A 20177-nucleotide genomic window follows, 5' to 3' on the forward strand; every position below is an offset into this window, starting at 1 on the left:
TTCCTGGTTCAGGCCAGAGCAGTGTCCTTACTCAGGTTCGAGTCATGCTTCACTTCATGTCTGCCCCCATCCTGATGTTATATACAGCCTTGAGCTTGGTTCAGGTGGTCTGAGCCAGGTATCAACAGTGGTAGCTTCTCAGCAGAAAATAATTTCTGCCTTAAGTTCAATCTTTCCCATAATTCTGTATCCCTGCCTACTTTCCAAATTTTTTTTTTAAAGATTTTATTTATTTGACAGACAGAGATCACAAGTAGGCAGAGAGAGAGGGGGAAACAGGCACCCTGCTGAGCAGAGAGCCCGATGCGGGGCTCGATCCCAGGACCCTGAGACCATGACCCAAGCCAAAGGCAGAGGCTTAACCTGCTGAGCTACCCGGGTGCCCCTACTTTCCAGCTTTTAACAGTAATAATAATCAACAATACCTTGCATCTGTGTATTTCAGAGCAAAATTTGACACATATTCAAGTCCTTTTGATAGCACATTTTTACATCAAAGAAATTTTCAAGGAGTTTTACCAAAATATCTATATCATTTTCATTATTATTATTGTCAAATATCTACAGCCGCAACCCAGTCCTTGATCTGGATAGAGGAAGGGTGACAGGCACATTCCTGAGCAACAAAACTAAAGGTTGATTGGTTTGGTTATGGCAGTGGTTTTCAGCCTTGGCTATGTGTTGTAATCACCAGACCCCACCTCCAGAAAATCTCATTTCATTGGTCATGAGATTTTAAAACTCCCCAGACTGTTCCATGTTTTGGCCAGGCTTGACATCCACTGTTCTGAAGTTCTGAGCAAGAATCATGTTTTATGCTGAGTAGTTCATGTAGTGATTTTGTTACAAATTAGACATTTCGATATTGGGAACGTTTTTAACTGTTGCCTCAGAACACTTGTATCGGGGTATTTATTTCTGTTACCAAACGTGTACTACAGCATCGCCAGTCGCCACCCCGCTGTGGGAGGACACAGCTATCACTGGTGATAAAATTAAAAGTTGGCCGGTTTGCTTAAAGATTCAGGGTTAAGTGTTAGTGGCAGTCACCCAAGGAAACCACCAGTGCCCACAGCCTGCTGTGCCTCTCTCTCCTCCCCCGACATGTGCTGCTCCAAAGGGAACCTATGTTCAAGGAGCAAAAGCCCCTGGGGAGACAGACCCCACTGTCATCTGGCCAGTGCCTGATCACCATTAAACGTCCAGATCTTTGGTTCCAGCTACGTCGGAGGGCTCAGGTTAGGCCCAAAGCCTGATTGTCAATCCAGGTCATGGATTGCTAAAGAGAACTCAGAGCAATGAGGAAGGCACATGGCACATGGGCCCAGAGCCACGTGGGGGCCACCCAAGCACCCAGCCACAAAGCAGGAGGATGAGCTGGGGCCGGAACCCTTCCTCCCATTGACCTCGTCCCCTGGTGAAGACGGCCCAGACCCAGCCCTGGAATTTGGTGCTTTCCTCCTAAGTCATTCTGTAGGGAAGAGTGAAGAACATGAGGCGGACAGAGGTGCGGAGTCATGTTACAGGAAGGGGTGCTGGGAGCCTGGTAAATAAGACTTTCCCCCCCTAGTTATATGCACAGAAATGGGAAGAATATTCATACTTACCAGGTACATATGCTGCCCTGGGTTAGGCATGTCATTCATCCTGTAGATAATTTGGGGGGCCCTGCTGTATATGCCCCTGCTAAGCATAGGGATTACAAAAAGGAGCAGCACGTTGTGGGTCCTTCTCGTGAGCGATGTGGGAAGGAAGGGAAGCCACATGACAGGAGGAAGTGGCATGGGTTTCCTCGTCCTTGCCACTCCCCTGCCTGAGCCAGGACACCTTACCTGAGAAACCTGCCTGTCCCAGGTGCTGCCAGGTTTGTCTAGCCCCTCGTCCCAGTTGGGCCAGTCACAAGAGGCCGGCTCCTGCCAGCCCTTGGCAGCTCTGCACAGGCTGGTGTGCACTGGGGCTTCTGCACAGACACCTGAGCACACCGGACTCCTGTGGGCGGGCTTCCTGGAGCAGGGGGTGCTTAGGAGTGTTCTGATCCATTTTCTTATTCGTGTGTCAATTTCTTTGCATTTACAGTTTCAGCAGTGCACAAAGAAACCAAGCAGTTCTTCACTTTGTATAATACCCTGGATGATAAAAAGGTGTATTTGGAAAAAGAGGTAAGAACCTGTATGAAAAGAAAATAACTTAATCAGATGATCAGAGACCAGGGCTGTTGACCCCTGGAAGGTCAGACAAACTGAGCGGGAGGCCGTCAGCGTAAGTGGAAGGAGAGCCTGTTGTGCGCCCCGTGCTGGGTCACAAAGTTAGAGTGAAAGGGTCACCTCGGAGCTAACGTGGCACGTGCACCTGAGCCTACATGGAACTGGTGGAGTGTGGTTTCGTGGTGCCCTATGAGAAATGACATCTAGAAACAAACACAAGAGGCTCACACAAAGGGGGGCCCGGCTTGGCAAAAGTTATGTTTGAGTTTTAAAGGAAGGGAGGAAGTAGCTAAATAAAATGGGGACGGTGGGTTTATTCCGGTTGATGCGGGGAAACTAGCTATTTCGTCATCACCGTTCGCCGAGAGTGAAGAGGCTGCCCCGGACACTGATGCCGCCCTCTGCATCACTCCAGTGCTGCATCACTCATGACCCCGGGCTCCCGCCCGTCCAGCAGCAGATGACTGGAGCAGGCCGGCAGGGTATGCAGCTGTAGTTGAAGGAAGAAGAGAAGGAACAATGCGGTCTTCACAGGAGCAGCGCAGCGCGGTGGCGACTGTATGCGCTTTCAAGTTGGACAAGTTTAGGGGTTTTTCTGTAAAGAGGGCATTGCACCCGCTTTGTAGGACTATGACGGAGACAGAATGGGAAATGACGGTGAAGGTCCTTGCATCTGGTGACGCCAGGCAGGACATACTAGTCCTGCCCACCCCTCACCTCCAGGTGGGCAGAATCTGTTTCCATTCCATCACTGGGCCAACCCACACTGATTACGCCTCAATAAGAACCATATCACAGGTGCATCTTTTTTTTTTTTTTTTTTCTTAAAGATTTTATTTATTTATTTGACAGAGAGAGATCACAAGTAGACAGAGAGGCAGGCAGAGAGAGAGAGAGGAGGAAGCAGGTTCCCTGCTGAGCAGAGAGCCCGATGCGGGACTCGATCCCAGGACCCTGAGATCATGACCTGAGCCGAAGGCAGCGGCTTAACCCACTGAGCCACCCAGGCGCCCCTCACAGGTGCATCTTTGACCTGGCCCCAAATGGAGGCCTGTGTAATTAGCGTCTCTTTTCTGGGCTGTTGTCAGCCAAACCAGATCAATCTCTGTCTTCCTAGAGGACACTTCTTGAGGAGGGGCATTGAGTTCTGTTTTTCTCTATATCCGGGGTCTTCCACAGTGATGGGCACATAGCAGGCTCTTAACCTCCTTTTGCTTATAGGTTTTCCTTTTTTTTTCCTTTCCTCCTCAGATCAGCCTGCTGAACTCAATTCATGAGAACTTCTCACAGTAAGTACTGGCAGCCCTCCTTCCCATCAGTACCCGGGCGTACCCTGCACGGTGCATTCTGCTCACCTCCCTGCAGTAGCAAGTACAAGGGGCGAGACGGGGCTAGACAGGTGGTTTTTACGCTTTCACCCCTACTGCGAAGTGCACCTGCGTCTTGCTTTACACAGTCTCAGGGTTCTTGCAAAAATACCGTGATGTTAGAGAGAGTTTGAGAAACACCAAGGAATATCTTGGGGAAAAAAGTAACTCCCAAGTAATTTGTGCCTCACTAGTGTAATCTGTTTATTTTTATTTTTTTGGTCTTGTTAAGATTTGATCAATACCATTAGTTCTTGAGCACGTAGAGATGCTTCACAGTCTAGATAATGAAATAATCTAATTTTTAAAAAGATTTTTAAATCTAATGATAGATTTTGCTTTTAGGTCACTGTGCATCTTCTAAACAACTTTATTCAGATAGGAATCCTTTTTCTCCAAGAACTATATGGCAAGGCCCACCTGCACCCAAGTCATACCAGCCCTCAAGTGTGCCCAGTGGTCTGCTCACCGTCCAGCAGCCCAGGGCTTGCTGTCTATACAGCAGGCTCCTTTTGCTTCCAGCACAAACCTCTCTTAGCCCCTGAGAGGTGACCGGTAACTAAGATCCGAATGGATTACAAACTCTGGATCTTAAACTTCATTTCTAACTAAAAATCACAGCTCCCTGATAAGATTCAGATTCAGTTAGTGACTTATAGCCCTGTGACATTTCTAAAAAATGGTGACTTCCTCATTATTCCTGATAATTGAGAGACACTGCAGTGTTCGATGGTGCCATGGTGAGCTCTGCTCTGTCAGCCGTCCTGTGAAAGACTTCTCAGTCCCTATGTCTGTGGGCTTGGATCCTTGTGGTGCCATTCCCAGCACAGAACAGGAAGTGAAGGGGACAGTTTCAGGACACCAGGAAATCCACTCATTTAGCTGCTGCCTTGAGAAACAGGACCAGGTTTCCTGACCGTGTATTTAGGAAAATCTCAGAAGACGTCTGCCAGTCTGGAGCCGTGCCTTCAAATCCTCAGATTTCTAAAAACTAAATGGAAATCATTTTTTAGGCAGTGTATGTCATCATCAAAGTAAGAAATGCTTTTGTTGATTTTAAGAACATTTTGTTTTACTTTACATAAATACATATTACTTAAGCAATTTGTAGAGAAAGTGAGGAAAGAAGATTGATATTCAGTTATGAGATGAGGCTAATTGTCGTGCCTTCCTCGGAGGTTAGATTCCTAACTGCCTCGGACTCGATCCCTCCCCCTTCCTCAGCGTCCCGCATTCTGTTCCTCACTCTGCTGATTGTTCCTTTCAGAGCCATGGCCTCCCCTACTGCCCGGGACCAGTTTTTACGTCAGATGGAACAGATTGTAGAAGGGATTAAGCAGAGCAGAATGAAGGTGAGAGGGCTCGTTTTCTGTAGTGCAGCTGGGATCTCAGCCTGGTTTCAGAAAAGGTCTTGGGAAGAGCAGGCCTCTTCTGCTTGTCTTGAGAATGTGCTCCCAGTCCTGAAGACCCACCTTCAGTGTCCACAGCGTGTGTGCCCAGCGTGCCTCCGACCCTGCAGTGGGCTGTGCCAGCTCCACAGGCTGGTGATTTAAAGGCAGCTCTTAACAGTAGCCCCATGGATTGAACACCCACTATGGGGCAAGCCTGGTGCTAGTCCTCCTAGAAGGTTCCTAAGTGAGTAGTGTTGCCCGCATTGTATAGATGAGGAAACTAACTTTCACCAGCGTCTTCTTTTCTTGCCCACAGTCTCTTCCTCACTGGATCTTTGGTTCCTTTATTTCTGCCATTAGAGATTCATTCCTTAGGATCCTGAGAGCATTTTAGTTTTCAGGAATCCTCTGTAAAAAATGCAAATAATTACCAAACTGAATTCTGAAGTGAGAGGGTGTTATGCCTCAGAAGAGAAGAGAGATATCAGTAAGCATTGTAAGAGTTCCAGAGATAGCTTTACAGAGAATCATTCAGTCTGGGGCCAGCATGGAGTTTATATCACTCTGCAGCTCTGCACTTGGGCCATTTTGACAGCAGTAGGAATTTGATGACTGTCTGGAAATCAGACGTAGCCACAGTTTTCTGCTGTTATAACCAGACAGGAACTCACTAATACTCCCACATCTCTTACTTTTGATCCCTTTAAGAACATGGATCACACTGGAATGGTCCTCAGGCATGGCCGTGTGACCTTCTGGGGACTCGGCACCTGCTGTCTTGAGCTTGGACAGAGTGATATTGGGAGTGACGCCAGAATTCAGACACACAAAGGAAAGAGTGTCTGTGGTACTTGTCATCGTAAAAACCCACGCACAGATGGCCAACCTTCACGCTGCCTATAATTTCATCTCACAAGAGATGAACTAAGGGCAGAAGCTCTTTATATCCCTTCCCCTCTAGAAAAAAAGTAATCTCCCCCTTAGTGACTTCAATAAAATGATGTCAGTGGAGGAAAAAAAAGTTACCACTAGTGACAAAACTATTCGGCCCCAAAAAGCAGTTGTGAGGCAGCACGTGGCCTGCCTTGCACGGGTACACAAACCCAAGTCAGGATGGCCCCTTGATGAACTAGGTAGGGTGTAGCAGAGAAGGAGCACAGAGAGCCCAGCCGACCACAAGCCGATCACAGCGTGGCAGACCTTTCCGCCCTGCCATCATGCCATCATGCTCCTCAGGGAGCGGCTCTTTTTTTTCTTTTTTTTTTTTTTTTTGAGAATTTAAGAGAGCTGCTGAGTGGGGGTCAGGGAACGGGAGAGAATCTTAAGCAGGTTCCACCCCAGCACAGAGCCTGATATGGGGCTCCATCTCACAACCCTGAGATCATAACCTGAGCTGAAATCAAGAGGCAGTGGCTCAAGCCACTGAGCCACCTGGCAACCTGCAGAGCTGCTCTTGTCCATAGTAAAGAACACTGGCAATCGATTTGGGGTTTGTTTCTTTCCCTTTCCCCTTCCTGTTTACCAGGAGATGCCTTCCTAGGGAAGGAAGCAGATGTGATCCATTCATCGTCTCCATTCTCCCCAGGCTTCGTGCTGTTGGTACCTCAGTGCTGACCGGTGGAAGAGGCTGCTCTGTGCATCTGCCTCCCCAGCTAGGTGGTGGGGTACGAGATGGGGGGGGCGCGCCCACGGGCAGAGAGAGCTCTCTTCTTCATGTGTGCGTCACCAGCGGCAAGCCCGGCACCTGGCCCACGGGGGGCTTTCAGGAACTGTTTGCTGAGTGAGTGAATTCATTCAGTTGACTGCAAAGGCAGTTCTCAAAGAGGGTTCCCGGTCAGGTTTGAATATTGGCACTTCAAATGCGAGAAGGCTGTCTTTGCAGAACAGCATGCGTTTGAATGCAGTCTTTTGATGTATTTGTTTAAAAAGCAAAACTCCCTGTATGGATGCCACAGTGGCTCCTGCTCAGAGTCTATGTGGCAGGGAGTCTGTGTCCTCATGGAGCACACACACCCCCAGAATCCGTGGCTGTGGGATGTACACAGAATGGACCATAGACCAGCAGTGTATACACGCAACAGTGTATGCCTCACAGAGGGGCTCCTGAGTGAAGAGAGAGTCACGTAGTGAAAGGCGTTTTATTTTGTTAAAGATTTTATTTATTTGACAGAGAGAGAGAGCACAAGCAGGGGGAGTGGCAAGCAGAGGGAGAGGGAGAAGCGGGCTTCCCGCAGAGCAGGGAGCCCAATGCAGGGCTCGATCCCCATTCCCTGCCATCATGACCCAAGCTGAAGACAAACACTTAATGACTGAGCCGCCCAGGTGCCCCACTGGAAGGCATTTGCACCTCATCCCAAGGAGGTGAATCCAGGGAGCGGGTGCTCAGCAAAAGAATCTGGGGCTCCTGATCTAGGGTGTGGGGGTAAGCAAGGAATGGGAACAGTGTGCCTGGGGACGGGCTTCTAGGACAGTATGAAAATAAAACTCAGACCTAAGAGTCATCTCCTGATTCTGAGGGTGAGGGAGCTCGATCTGCTTGTTATCACTCACATTCTGGGGGTCGTGTGAAGACAAAACCTAGTCTCTGTTGAAGAGCTACCTTGAACTGAGTGATGTGTCGTTCACGTCACAGTTAATGTCATCTGTACCTTGTGACCTGTGATCTAGGTGATAATATTCTTATTTTGCAACTAGGATACCTGTTATTCCAAAAGATGAAATAACCTGTCCAGGTATACACAGTGAGTGACAGAAGTAGGATTGGAACCCAGGTCTCTCTGTCCTCAAGCTCAGTCCATTTCAGGGTTGCTATACTACCTTTTGCAGTGAGTCCTGGGGACATTCAAATTAAATTTATTCAAGTTCCCTATTTATATCACTAAAATGTAGTTATTCATGGCCAAATTTTCTGCTGGAGGACAGAGCAGGCAGGAAAGGTCTGGGATCCAACTGCCAGGCTTTGCAACTCAAGGGGTGGTGGCCCAGCAGAGAGGTCCCACCCGCTCAGCAGAAAACGTTCCTAGCAGCTGTGGACATGGGTTACAGGAACCATAGTCATCTGGGCAGCATCAAGAAGTCCTCCGGAAGGGACCAGGGCCGCCTGCTGAGCCAGGGCCAAGTGTAAGATGGCCCTGACCAGCATCTCCAGAGGGGACTGCCTGCCTCCCGGTTAGCAGACTCCAGACATGGTCACAGGCATGTGACCAGTGTCCATGTGCAGACCTGTGGAAAGAGGACAGGGGGCTCAGGATCAGGTCACCAGGCGACTTCGGAGCTGGACACATGATCAGGAGTGGTCCAGGCAGATCAGTGGCTTTGTGGGTGGGATAGGCTATGGGGACACCGGGTTGCAGTTCACCAGGTGATGGGCCTGGGGATGCCTGGGATCCCATCCAGCCAGTGAAGCTTTAATTTGAATTTACTGGGCGGTCCCTTCCAATGCGGTCCCTTCCAATGTCCCTTCCAGAAGCCAGTGAGCCCATCCAATGCACTCGTGAGCACCTGCTGTGAGCCAGGCACCAGCTGCCTCCACAGCTTTCTGCCCTCGCCATCTGCGATGCTCTCGCTTGCTGCTAGAAATCATGCACATACCACTGCCGACTCTGCCCAAATGTCGTCTCCTCAGAGAGCCCTCCCTGGCCCTCCAGCCCGAAGAGGCTATGCACCCACCCACCTCTGTGCCCCAGCCCTGTCACTGTCTTCACAGTGGTGATCATGAATAGGACTTTGCACATGGAGCTCATTGTGTGAGATGCATGGTTAGCATCAGCCCCTCTAGCTCGCACCCTCCACGGGAACAGTGACATGACCTCGTCACCACCACGTTTAGTCCTCAGGGTGATCACACAATATTTGTTCAAATATTAAGCTGTTCGGTACCTTAGGAAAGTCTCTTTAACCCAAATGCATCCTGTCTTTATGAGGTCACTGTCCTGGAAACACCCTAAATTTTCCACCAATAGAAAAATGGGTAGGGTGCCTGGGTGGCTCAGTGGGTTAAGCCGCTGCCTTCGGCTCAGGTCATGATCTCAGGGTCCTGGGATCGAATCCCGCATCGGGCTCTCTGCTCGGCAGGGAGCCTGCTTCCTCCTCTCTCTCTGCCTGCCTCTCTGCCTACTTGTGATCTCTCTCTGTCAAATAAATAAAATCTTTAAAAAAAAATGGGTAAAATAGCTGTATGATTGGGAATATTCTTAAAGTTTTTTAGGTTTTTTTTTTTTTTAAGATTTTATTTATTTATTTGACAGAGATCACAAGTAGGCAGAGAGAGAGTGGAAGAGAAGCAGGCTTCCTGCTGAGCTGAGAGCCCGATGCAGGGCTAGATCCCAGGACCCTGGGGTCATGACCTGAGCTGAAGGCAGATGCTTTAACCCACTGAGCCACCCAGGTGCCTTGAGTTTTTTAGGTTTTGATTGTAGAAAGTGTATAATAGCATGGAAATACTATGAAAATATATGGAAATAATGCATGAAAGCAGACTCAGTTATTTACATAGGAATTCCTCAGCCTCAGCACAGTTAACATTTTGGACCAGATGACACCTTGTCGTGTGAGGGCTGGGCTGCACATTGTAGAAGGTTTAGCGGCATCCCTGGTTCCTAGTGGACCCTCTCCTCTCAGCTGTGGCTACCTAATCCATCCCCAGACAGTACCTCATGCTCTTCAGGGGCCAGAATAGCCCCTGGTTGAGGAGCACCAGGCCGTTGATTGTGAAACTGTAGACACACACACACACGCAAATGGGACAATTAGTGCCCAGTAATAGAATTGCTGAAGAAATGAGAGAAGCCTCTTTGTAATTTCACCCAAATAAATAGGTCAGTCTCAGAAGTGGTGTGCAGAAAGAGAAATACTGGAAGGAAGTCCATGAAAATATTGGTAATAGTCGCCTTCTGAGTGTTGCCAGCAGCCCTTGGTCACAGTGTGCCCCTTCCTCCCCATTTCCCAAACTATTTCCGCAGATGGAGAAGAAGAAGCAAGAGAACAAGATGCGAAGAGACCAATTGAACGACCAGTACTTGGAACTGTTAGAAAAGCAGAGGCTGTACTTTAAGACTGTGAAGGAGTTCAAGGAGGTAAGGCGGAGATGGGGCCAGCCACAGAAGGCTGTGGGGGGCGGTGTGTGTGTCTCAAGACGAGCCTTGAAAAACCAGAGGCGTTGCCTGGTTCCCCACTGGTCTGGGGATGGGCCACAGCTGTGTGATCCCACAGTGAAGTACCGCATCTAGCTAGTTCAGGACTGTGTGGTTCGCTGACCCATTCTCAAGTCTCGAACGTTCTGAGAGACATCACATCTTCATTTTCATTCCCCTAACGTTTAGTAAGCATATTAAACCCATAAGAAAGTAGCATCAAAGGCCACCTGGAAACAGCATTCATTACACATTCAGATCTGGAATTTTCCTTCATCCCATCCGAGGTGGGAAAGGGATCTTGAGAAGCCTGTAGGAAGAGTGAACTTTGAGCTGTGCACTTGGGCAGTGGCTAAATCCCCTCACACCTGTTTCCTCAAGGGTGGATTCTGCTGGGTCACATGAGGGATAAAGGCGTCTGCGTCCTATGATGTCCAACACTCAGCTGAATTTTGTCTCCGTCTTCTCTCCCTGCATTTGGGAATGGACCATGCTCCATGGGCTCAGAAAGAAAAGTGTTTGCCCTTTTCTTATGAGATTTTCCAGAAAGGAGACTTCATTTTGTCACTTACTGGGGTATCAGCAACTTCATTTTTAGGAATTCCTTCCCCCTTTCTAACTCAAATCCGTGTGATTTCAGAGAGTGTAGAGATTGCTGAATATAGACAGCTAGAGATGTAGCTTGTATGTATCCTGGTGTTGGGTCTGCAGAATGAAAAATACGATCTTTTCATACTAAAAATTTTATTTCTGTACATTTTTAAAAATTTGTTTCTCCTTCCCAATTTTTCCTTTTCTACCTCTCCTTTCCTTTTTTTTTAAATTTAACTTTTGGGGGCCACAACCCACAGACATTTCAAAATCTTTCACACTTTCCATAAATGTTCTTCCAGCTCCTTCCATGCCTCTGGGGATATATTAGGTTGTTAAACAGACCCACTCCCTGTGTCAAGAAGCTTAATGTTGTGGTTGGGGAGACAGATAGCAAGCTAGAAAACACAAATCCTGGTAAACAAGTAGTAACAAATAACTAACTTCAGTTTTGGCTGGGGGGAGGGGCACTAACAGAGATGGTGCGATCAGAGAAGGTCTGTCTCGGGTGCGGACTAGGCCATGGGTGCAGCAGGAGATGTAAGCCTGGGCAGCTGGGAGAGTGACTGGGTGAAGTGCTTGGGGTCAGGAGCCCCATATCGTTAGCAGGGGCTGGAGCTGAAGTTTTGGAAGGGCTAATGAGTGAGCTGAGGGATCAAACAGGACTCACTGCTCCCCAGCAGAACTTTTTTTTCCCCTTTAATGCAAATAATTCAGAAAGAGAAAAGGCCCAGCAGGGAGGAATGAAATGTTGCTTGGGCAAGCCAGCATTGCCCTTTTGACAACAGAAACAGAGAACAGATAAGTTGAGGAGGATAAGTATAAGCTGTCCAAATCAAAGCACATAAAAGCAAAATGGACAAGCTCATTCTTGTACTCCGCGCTCTCAGGACTGAGATGACCTCCTAAGGCAGCAGTTCCTTCAGGGATGGTAAGCATCGGACCTTCTGTGTTCCTGTCTCCCTGGGCGCAGAGCCTCTTGCACCAGGGAGCACGAGGGGGTGCCTCCAAGCCGCTGAGACCCCCGAGACCATGTGCCTGCCTGTGCCATTTTCCTCCATCCAAAACAAGTCAGGGGAAAAAGAGAAAGGGGAGTGTGTGTTCTTCAGACAACTAAATAGATTTCATTTAAGGGACTCACCTTTAAAAAACAAAAAACCAGCCTATTTTCTTGGTTTTTGACATGAAAGTGATAATATTTACTACTTTTTTCTTTTTTAACATTTTACCTGGCAAAGATTTAAAATTAGCAACTGCGTGTCAGTGTTCCGAAATCTTGAACTTCTTCCACCCGCTCATCTGAGGTGACGTGGCCCCTCTTGGGGCCGCCGCAGCTTGAGGAAGAAGAGGCAGCAGAGGCTTGCAGCTCCCTGGTTTCCGCTCCTTCAGCCCGAGTGGTGCTGCTCTTTCACCAGAGGGCAGTTACCTGATAAGATCTCCTGTGTGGTGGAAGATCCATCTGAAGGAGCAGACCTTCGTCCCACGCTCTTCTTCCAGAACCCTCTCTGTTCTGCTCTCTGTCCTTGCCTCTCCCCTGCCTGCCTGGTCTCCGCTGGGTTCCCCGTGCCCACCGTTTCCCAGTCTCTGGTGCTTGTGCCAGCAGCCGCACGCAGAGCACAACCGCAGCATCCAGAGCCCGGCCCTGGCCACCTCCATCGTGCCCTTCAGTGGGTTTGTGTCCTGCATTCTCACTGAGCCGCGATGGCGCCCCCCCGTCCTGAGCCCCAGCCTCCTCTGGTGTCAGGACACTGGTTACAGACATCCGGCGATGTCTGAGTCTCCGTGGGCTTGCTTGTCGCAGCCGGGTTTGCTGACAGCAAGTCTGCCAGGGAACAACACATACTCTGAAATCTCTTCAGCTGCTGTGTCACATTAATTAGCCATGCCTCTAAACCACAGTCTCTCTTAAAGTCACGAAAACAAGCTTTAAATTCTAGCCTCGCACTGACGAATGCAGGCCGTGCATTTTCATGAAGCTGACTTTGAGTACAGTTTCGAGGGGGCTGACCTTCCATGTCCGGCACGTGGTGGGCCGCATGCCATCTTCAGTAGGAGAGAAACAGAGGCAAGGAGGTTTTTTCCCTTCTCTTCTGGAAGGAAATGCCAAAAGGACCCATTCTGCATCTGCTTTGAACAGGTGGACAGTATCATTCTGTAGCTTCCCCAAAGGCCTCCAGTAGATTGCATGAGACTTCGTCAGCGCTCACACATAGCAAGTGACGGGAGGACACCCGTCCTGAATGTTCCGGCATCATGTCGGCGTCTTGTGCATACCCTGGCCCCTGCTGAGGACGCTACGTGCAGCAGACACTGCTGAGTTGTTTTGCCTCATTTAGAAGTGAAAGTGGGTGACACCTGAATGTATTTATTCATGGCTTTGTTATCTTTTTTATTACGGAAATTTTCAAAAATTACACAGAAGTAGAGAGATTCATAATAGTATGACTCTCTGCCTGTTCTTCTTCCATCTTTACCCCCACACCAGCACTTTGTTCTTGGCTAAAGCTTTTCTCCCCAAGCAAATCTCAGTAACTCATTTTATTTTATTTTCAGTAACTCCTTTTAAAGAGGAAAACTTTCTTCTCTAGTAAAACAAATGTTACTAAAGGTCTTTCTCTTCCCGTGCCCCAGGACCAGTGAACTGCCTCCCGCTCCAGGAACCTGCAGTCAGAAAGTGTCAGAGTGCCTTGCTTCTGACAGTAATTCAGCCTTACCCCCGGCCCAGAGCCCAGCCCTGAGGAGAAGGCTAAGTACCTGCACATGAACTGGCACTTAGTAAAAACAGGGTCCCCGCAGCCATGAGCTATGATACTGCCAGAAAGAACCAAGGGCCTGCAGAGAGCTGGGAGCACCTGGCTAGGACCAGGGAGATGGAAATGTTGACTTTGGGGGTCTTGGATTGCAGAGGGCTCAAGGGTAGAAGAATTTCTTCCACACTAAGGGCCTCTCCAGGGGAGCATGGCTTCTGGACACCTGGCCTCACTCTCAGGCTGGGCCCCTCCAGCTTGCCTCTCCAGGCCCTTCCTGCTAACATGTTCACTTCTCAGTTTAAAGCCAGCTCCTGGTGACGGGGCCCAAGGATGGAGGGGACAGTGAGTGCCAGCAGATGGAGGTATCCTGAGTTGTCAAGGCCAGTGGGAACAAGAGGGAAGGAGCATGCGTAGTGAGCAGCTCTGGGTCATGTTTGAAGAGGCAGATACAGAGTGATGCAGAGGTGACATCAGGTTCCACACTCAGGGCTGGGACCAGTGACCTCCCTCAGTACACGCAGTCATGGATCTCATACAGCTTATTTGTAAAAGAGGAGGGTCCCTCAGTGCATGTCTCTCTCCCAGTCTTCTGTGAGTTTGTTTTCTTAAAGCTAAGGATGTACCCAGTCTTCGCTGTTGTCAGGGTGAGAATTTGGCCATGTGCTCTGCTTGCTGTGTGAACTAGGTTTGCCTTTCATCACTCCTTCAGCTGCGGGCTCCCAGTACCTTCCCCTGCCTTCGTTACCACAGTGGTCCAGGATTGGCGCTTAAGTGTCTGCCGGCTGCTTCTGGCCCCTTGAGAGCTACAGGGGTTCCATGAAGTCTTTTGGAAGGACAGTGCCTAATCCTCACCCCGCTCTCAGTCTGACAGTCCAGAAGCCAGTTGTCGTTACAGTAATTTTGGCACCGGAGGCCAGGTGAACCCGTCCCGGCCGCTCCACAGTGCTGGTGGCAGCGTGCACAGGGCCCAGTCTAGGTGGCCCGTCGCTGTGTCTCCGGGGACTAGGGAAAGCTAATGGACACATTCTCTGTTTCCTCTCCAGGAGGGCCGCAAGAATGAGATGCTGCTGTCCAAGATGAGAGCCAAGGCCTCTTGAAGATTCCCAGACATCACCATATGTCATCGATTTTTTTTTAACGCCATTTATCAACTGCAAGATGGTGAAGATAGTTCTGAACACTACAGTAGAGAGATGCAGGGGCCGTGATCGCAGCACCAGGATATTTTCTTTCTCCCATTTGCTTCCATTTCATCTCTCTGTTGTTGACGGAACCAGACGGTGCAGACACGGTGGCTTGGAGAACACCCGTCATCCTATGAAGAAATGCAGGCAGTATCTGTTCTGTGTCGGGTCAGCTTGAATTTCTCCAGTAACATTGCACATATGAAGGTACCTGTATCTGTGTGGACTCTGAATAAAAAGGAATTCACTTGTTCAGCAGATGTTAATTGAGCAACCATTGAGAAGTAGGCACTGAGGGAGACAGAAGTATAAAATCCAGGCCCTGCGCCTCGGGCAGCCAGCAAGTGGCCCAGGGAGCAGAAACAGCCCATTTGACCCAGAGCTCAGCTCAGTCACCTGAGGTTTTTTGATTCTTTCTTTCTTTCTTTCTTTTTTTTTTTTTTTAGTAAGCAAAGGCTTTTAGCTGAATGACCAGCCCACGTGAATATGGTTACGTGGGCCCTTTGCTTACCCTTGGTGCCTTTTGTTCCTGGCTCCTCGAGGTGCCAGCCAGCAGTCTTAATGGTGTAGCCGCAAGAATGAAAGCTCAGTGGCTGAATTCTTACACATGACTCGAGTTTATTTCACCAAAAATTGAAAACAGGGGCCTCATATTGAGGACCTCGTAAACAAGAAGGACACCTTAATCTGCCCTGTTTCTCACATGAGTCCCAGCCAGACGTGGTGCCCCCCTCTTCATTAGGCACACATGCCAGGAGCTCCATGTATGGACAGGTCCTGGGCCAAGCAACGAGATGAGACACACACCATCCACTGGGCTCCAGGGATTGCATGATAAATGCTGTGAGCAGAAAGCAGAGGGCATTGGAGGAGGAAGAACTGTGAGGCACACAGAGATCCAGGAGACTTCGTGGGGGAGGCAGTACTGGGACTGCATTTTAACAGGCGGAGATAGGTGGGAAGGCCACTTTGGATAAATATGACTGTAATTAGAAACTTGAAAGGGTGCAGGGAGAGTACAAGGTGCTTGTTGGGCAAGGAGTGGAGGGGCCTGTCTCTGCAGGAACGGCCGGCTGGGACCAGCCTTCAGGACCAGGGGAGGTGGGGGCTTGAAGGCAGGCAGAGCAGTAGACTCTATCCTCCAGAAATGAGCAGTCAGGACCAGATGGGGAGCCCCTCCTTTCGTGGCTGTCAGGGATCCGGCAGCCCAGCCGTGTCCAGTGAACCCTGGCATGAGGTGGACATTTCATTCTGCGTGCTTGCACATGTGCTTGTCAGCGGGCTCGAACGTGACACATAGAAGCTTATACAGGGAGGCAGCTGGGGTGTTCAGTGCAGTCACAGGAACAGCATATCCATTCTTAGTTCTCTGAGATGTGCAGTAAGCAAATCTGATGTGCACAGACCTTTGAAAATCCCTTGCTGGATTAGCAGCAGGCACTGGTTTCTGTGGTCAGGCAGCAAGGCCTGTCTAGCTCCCAGAGCTGTGGAAGTAGCAGGTCCTGAGGTGATGCTCCTCTGTGCCAAGTGTGCCCTTCCTGGGCCCTGTACATCTCCCCTCAGTGGCTCCCACGGGGCTGCTGTCAGCTGCAGGTTGATTTTTGAAACGGCCCCATGAAGTTGAAGCCAGTGACAGCCAGAAAGCAGGTGGCCCTCTGAGGGCTGGGGAGGAGGCAGCTGTTTGCCAATTATTTCAGGTTTGGGGAAACATCTGTGTTTTCGTGTTGAGAAGCTCATGGACCCACTCCCTAGCCTTGTTTTGAGCCGTTATGAAATTGTCTATTTGTCCAGAGGTGGTAGGGAGGAGAGTAGGCTATATTCTGGGGTTCAGTAGCCCACCTCTGCTGTCAGGGCAAATACGGCATGACGAATCCAAAGCTACTAATTAATAACCATTTAGGGGCATTTATTGGGCTGTGTTTCCAAAGAATTTCATTTTGATTTGGTTTTGCTATAGGGAGGTATCAGATTTCCTTTCCCCTTTTAACCCACAAGGCCTAATACAGACAAGTTCGTTCCCATTCCTTGGACACATCTTGATTAGACTGCAGGAGCCAGATTAGAAAAGTCTGTGTTTGCTTCAGGTGACCCACAGAGTGGATGGTGTCTTTGTGAGGAATTAGGACCATAAGCATGCCTTACAGTCAGGCCTTAGAGGCCAGTGTGATGCCCTGAGGCCCCTTCATTTCAGAAGCCCCTCAGGAGAGTTCCTTCCGGGACATCTCGTGGGCCCAGAGTATGACTGGGTATTGTGCTAAGCCCACAGACTTTTCTGGAGTTTAAAAAGGGGGGGGGGGCAGCAGGAAACATGTTTAAGTTACTTATATGAAATGTATGCTTCTGGAGGAATGAGGAATGCTTCCCCAGGAAGCATTCTGTTGCCCCTGTTCAGTCAGAGCCATAAGCTTGCTGTCCGGGTGCCCTGGTATTCTTCGCCAGCCTCAGGTGGAGCGCCGTCCTCCCTGACACACAGACGTCTTGTGGGGTACATGGCTGCCTTGGTATAAACCGAAGTCAGAGCTACTGAGCAGTACAAACCAGAGGGCCACGAGGTATATGCGGAGACATTGAGACATGTTCCTTATTGTCCTCTGCCTGGGTTCGGTCTCATGGGTCCCTGGGGTCAGCTCATTGTGCTAGAGGGAGGTGTCAGATGTTTGAGAATGCTGCCAAGGTGACATGTCGGGGTCTGTTTCCTTTTTGAACAGAGCAAATTCCAGGTTTGTCAGGCCGAAGTTCTTGTTAGAGTCTCGAGTGTATGGTTCTCACTGGGTTCTGGTCCGTTGCCCATATTCTGTGGGTAGCCAGGGCCTGGCAGTGTCTGCTAAAGCAGGACCAGAAGGCCGAGGGGCTGGGACAGATAGCAGGCCTTTCTCGGGCTGGGGAAGCACTCCTTGACAAACAGCGTAGCTCTTGGGACCCTCTGAAACCAGGAGCAGAGGACGGGGATGGCCCCAGGCAGCCCTCTACTACCTCACCACGCACCATCCCCATGACCTCAGGCTGACTGTCGCTGGCCCTGATCACGTCTGTAGTGACCAGAGCAGGCCTGCCAGCAGAGGTTTGGACTGCAAGCAGTGGCCTGTAAAGCAGGCCACCTTGATTCCTGCGCCCCAGGCGTGGCCTGGTCATGCCCTCTCTGCACGTGACTGATGATCAGTGTAGAGGGAAGCAGCCATTCGAGCGATAAACTATAACAGCTACTTTGCCTGAGCCTGAGAGGTGGAGTTGGCTTGAAGCTTGCTTCAGGGAAGAACATTGAGGAAGCGCTTTATGTTTTCCTTGGGTTTGATGTCGGCTTCAGGGTACAAGCCCTTACCACACAGCAGTCTGGCAAAGAGCCCCAGCAAGGTGAGGTACTTGCTGGCCATCTGTGTGGCCACACAATAGTCAGGTGGGGCACCTTATATGAGGCATCCTCAGAGCCCCCACAATCCCCACGCCTTCTCTCAGTGCTTTTCCCCAAGTCCAGAGCGTTTCTTCCAACGGCACATGGCAGCAGGCTGAAAAACACTATGTAAAAAAATCCTGTTGTCATGGTGCCCACTCTCCTCACGATAAACGTGGAGAGGCTTTGAGGGGATCTAGTAGCTGGCTTATGACTCATGTGACATTGTGGGGAATACTGTGGGTTTTCCGCATCAGCCTTATACTCGTTCCTCAGACGCGCCAAGCTCATAACCTGCCCGTGGCTGTTGTCCTTGCTGCTGCCTCTGCCTGGACCGCCATCCATCCAAGGTCACGGGCAGTGGCTTTCCTAATCTGCTATAGACCCATTCAGTGGTGGCCTGCAGCACCAATCACCTTCTGCACTTTCCCCTGCTGTCTCTCTTGGTGGCACAGGCTACTTACTGTTTGATCTCAGTCCTTTGTGAAGTCTGCTGCGTGCCCACCCCCCAGAGTGGGAGAAAGCAGGAACCTTGCAGTCTCCCAGCGTCTTGCTCAGGCTCATGACCAGGAAATCCTGGCGGAAAAAAAAATCGCTTCTCTAAATTGTGACTTTGTATCCCTGTATTAGCAGAGTTTAGAATGAAACTTGGCATCTAACTGATGCTCCGTTTGCATACAGGTGGGCAGTTTCACTCGGCAGCTTGTGAGGATCTCCTAGAGTGTCTTTGTCAGACTCCAGCCTCGTCGGAACGACAGAGGTGTCAGAGGTCTAAGACCTTTCAAAGCAATTACGTTTCATGTGGGTTTTTTCTCCCCAGATGGGGAAAGAGAAAGAGAACACACCGGTGTCAGGGACTATGAGGTCATCAGTCTATTTGGTTCAAAGTATGTCGTGAACCTAATGGTCACTTGACTAGTTGACGTGACTCAGCCACATGAAACCAGGAAGTGGGGAGCAGCACTGGGATGCGGTGTTGGTAGAAGTACGAACTGTGCAGACCCGTGGTCGGACAATATCTCTGAACAGTGCCCAGACTTCTTGAGCCGGCAATGCTACTTCTGGGAATCTTCCCCACGTACAGGGATTTTCATGCAGCATTATTTGTAATAGCAAAAAGTCGGAAACTACCACCAACATAGGGCAAGGGATAAGAAAATCATGGTGAATCGTGCAACGGGCTCTTAAATTTAGAAGAACAGAGTCACTCTGCATGTACTGCCGTGGGATGATCCCTAAGGCACATGGTAAAGTAGGGGACAAGAGGCTCTTGGTATGTTAGTGTTTGTTTTTGAAAAGGAGGAAAGGGTGGAGAAAAATGCGTGTCGATGGGCATACACACATGTGTGGTGCAAACATGCACGTCTGACTACGGATCTTCTGGCGTATGCCTAGACTATCTCTGGGAGGATACACAGGAACCTGACGGCTTCAGTTGCCTCTGGGAAGAGGGGTGGGAATTGCTTTTCACTGTATACCTTTTGTACCTTTTGAATTTTATACCATGTACATGTATTATCTATTCAAAAAATAAAAGTTTTTAAATCTTAACTTGATTTCATTTTCTACCAATCAGAAACATGCTAGAAGATTCATGTTCGGTAAATCTGCTTTCCTTAGGAAAAATAATTAACCTCTCCCTTTCTTGGGTCTTGGGGAAAATAGGGAAGTGGAAAGGGGGCTCGCCTCTTCTGACAGAGCAGCTCTAGGGAGAGGAAGCAGTGACGGGAAGGGGGCAGTGGACTGTGAAGCAGTTTCCCCTCTGTTGGTTTGCCCCTCTCTCACGACAGTCACAGCACCACCCCTGTTCCTCTGGTTTTGGGGGTGCAAAAGATGGAGGCAGTACCCCTGAGCCAAAGAGACATTGCTGCTGGTGTCCGCACAAGATGCGTTAGGAGAGCTTCTCTTCTTGCACGTTGTTGGGGAAGGATGAGGTGTCTGGAGCAGCCGTAACCATTTTGAGACCAGGAGAAGACACATCCCGACATGCAGAGCTTTGGGCAGAGAGAAAAGACAGGGAGAGCCTGGTTCCCTGAAGGTATGATGAGCCTCTTGAACCAACCCAGGGGCCCCGCACCCCCGTATTCCTTGTTCCATGAGAAAAATAAATCCCTGACAGATTCTTCATTCAACCAACAAATATTTGAGCTTCTGTTGTGGGTCAGGCCCT

The 20177-nt window shown here is 49.6% G+C and overlaps 1 protein-coding gene across 3 annotated transcripts in view; it reads left to right on the forward strand.

The window, feature by feature from the left end:
• CCDC93 (CCC complex scaffolding subunit CCDC93) overlaps positions 1 to 19558 on the forward strand; it is a 91359-nt gene extending 71801 nt beyond the window's left edge. For 2 of the 3 annotated variants that reach the window (XM_082689867.1, XM_082689868.1), the window contains exons 20-24: positions 2077 to 2159; positions 3456 to 3493; positions 4839 to 4923; positions 9924 to 10037; positions 14479 to 19558. In XM_082689867.1, coding sequence (XP_082545993.1) covers positions 2077 to 2159; positions 3456 to 3493; positions 4839 to 4923; positions 9924 to 10037; positions 14479 to 14532 — 374 coding nt within the window. In that variant the 3' untranslated portion in view covers positions 14533 to 19558. Of the gene's footprint in view, positions 1 to 2076; positions 3003 to 3224; positions 3494 to 4838; positions 4924 to 9923; positions 10038 to 14478 lie in introns of those variants that run through there. The other variant, XR_014300410.1, reaches the window with a different exon arrangement.
• Positions 19559 to 20177: the final 619 nt, after the last annotated feature.

This window comes from Mustela nivalis (assembly GCF_964662115.1).
Source record: "Mustela nivalis genome assembly, chromosome: 11".
NCBI lineage: Eukaryota > Metazoa > Chordata > Mammalia > Carnivora > Mustelidae > Mustela > Mustela nivalis.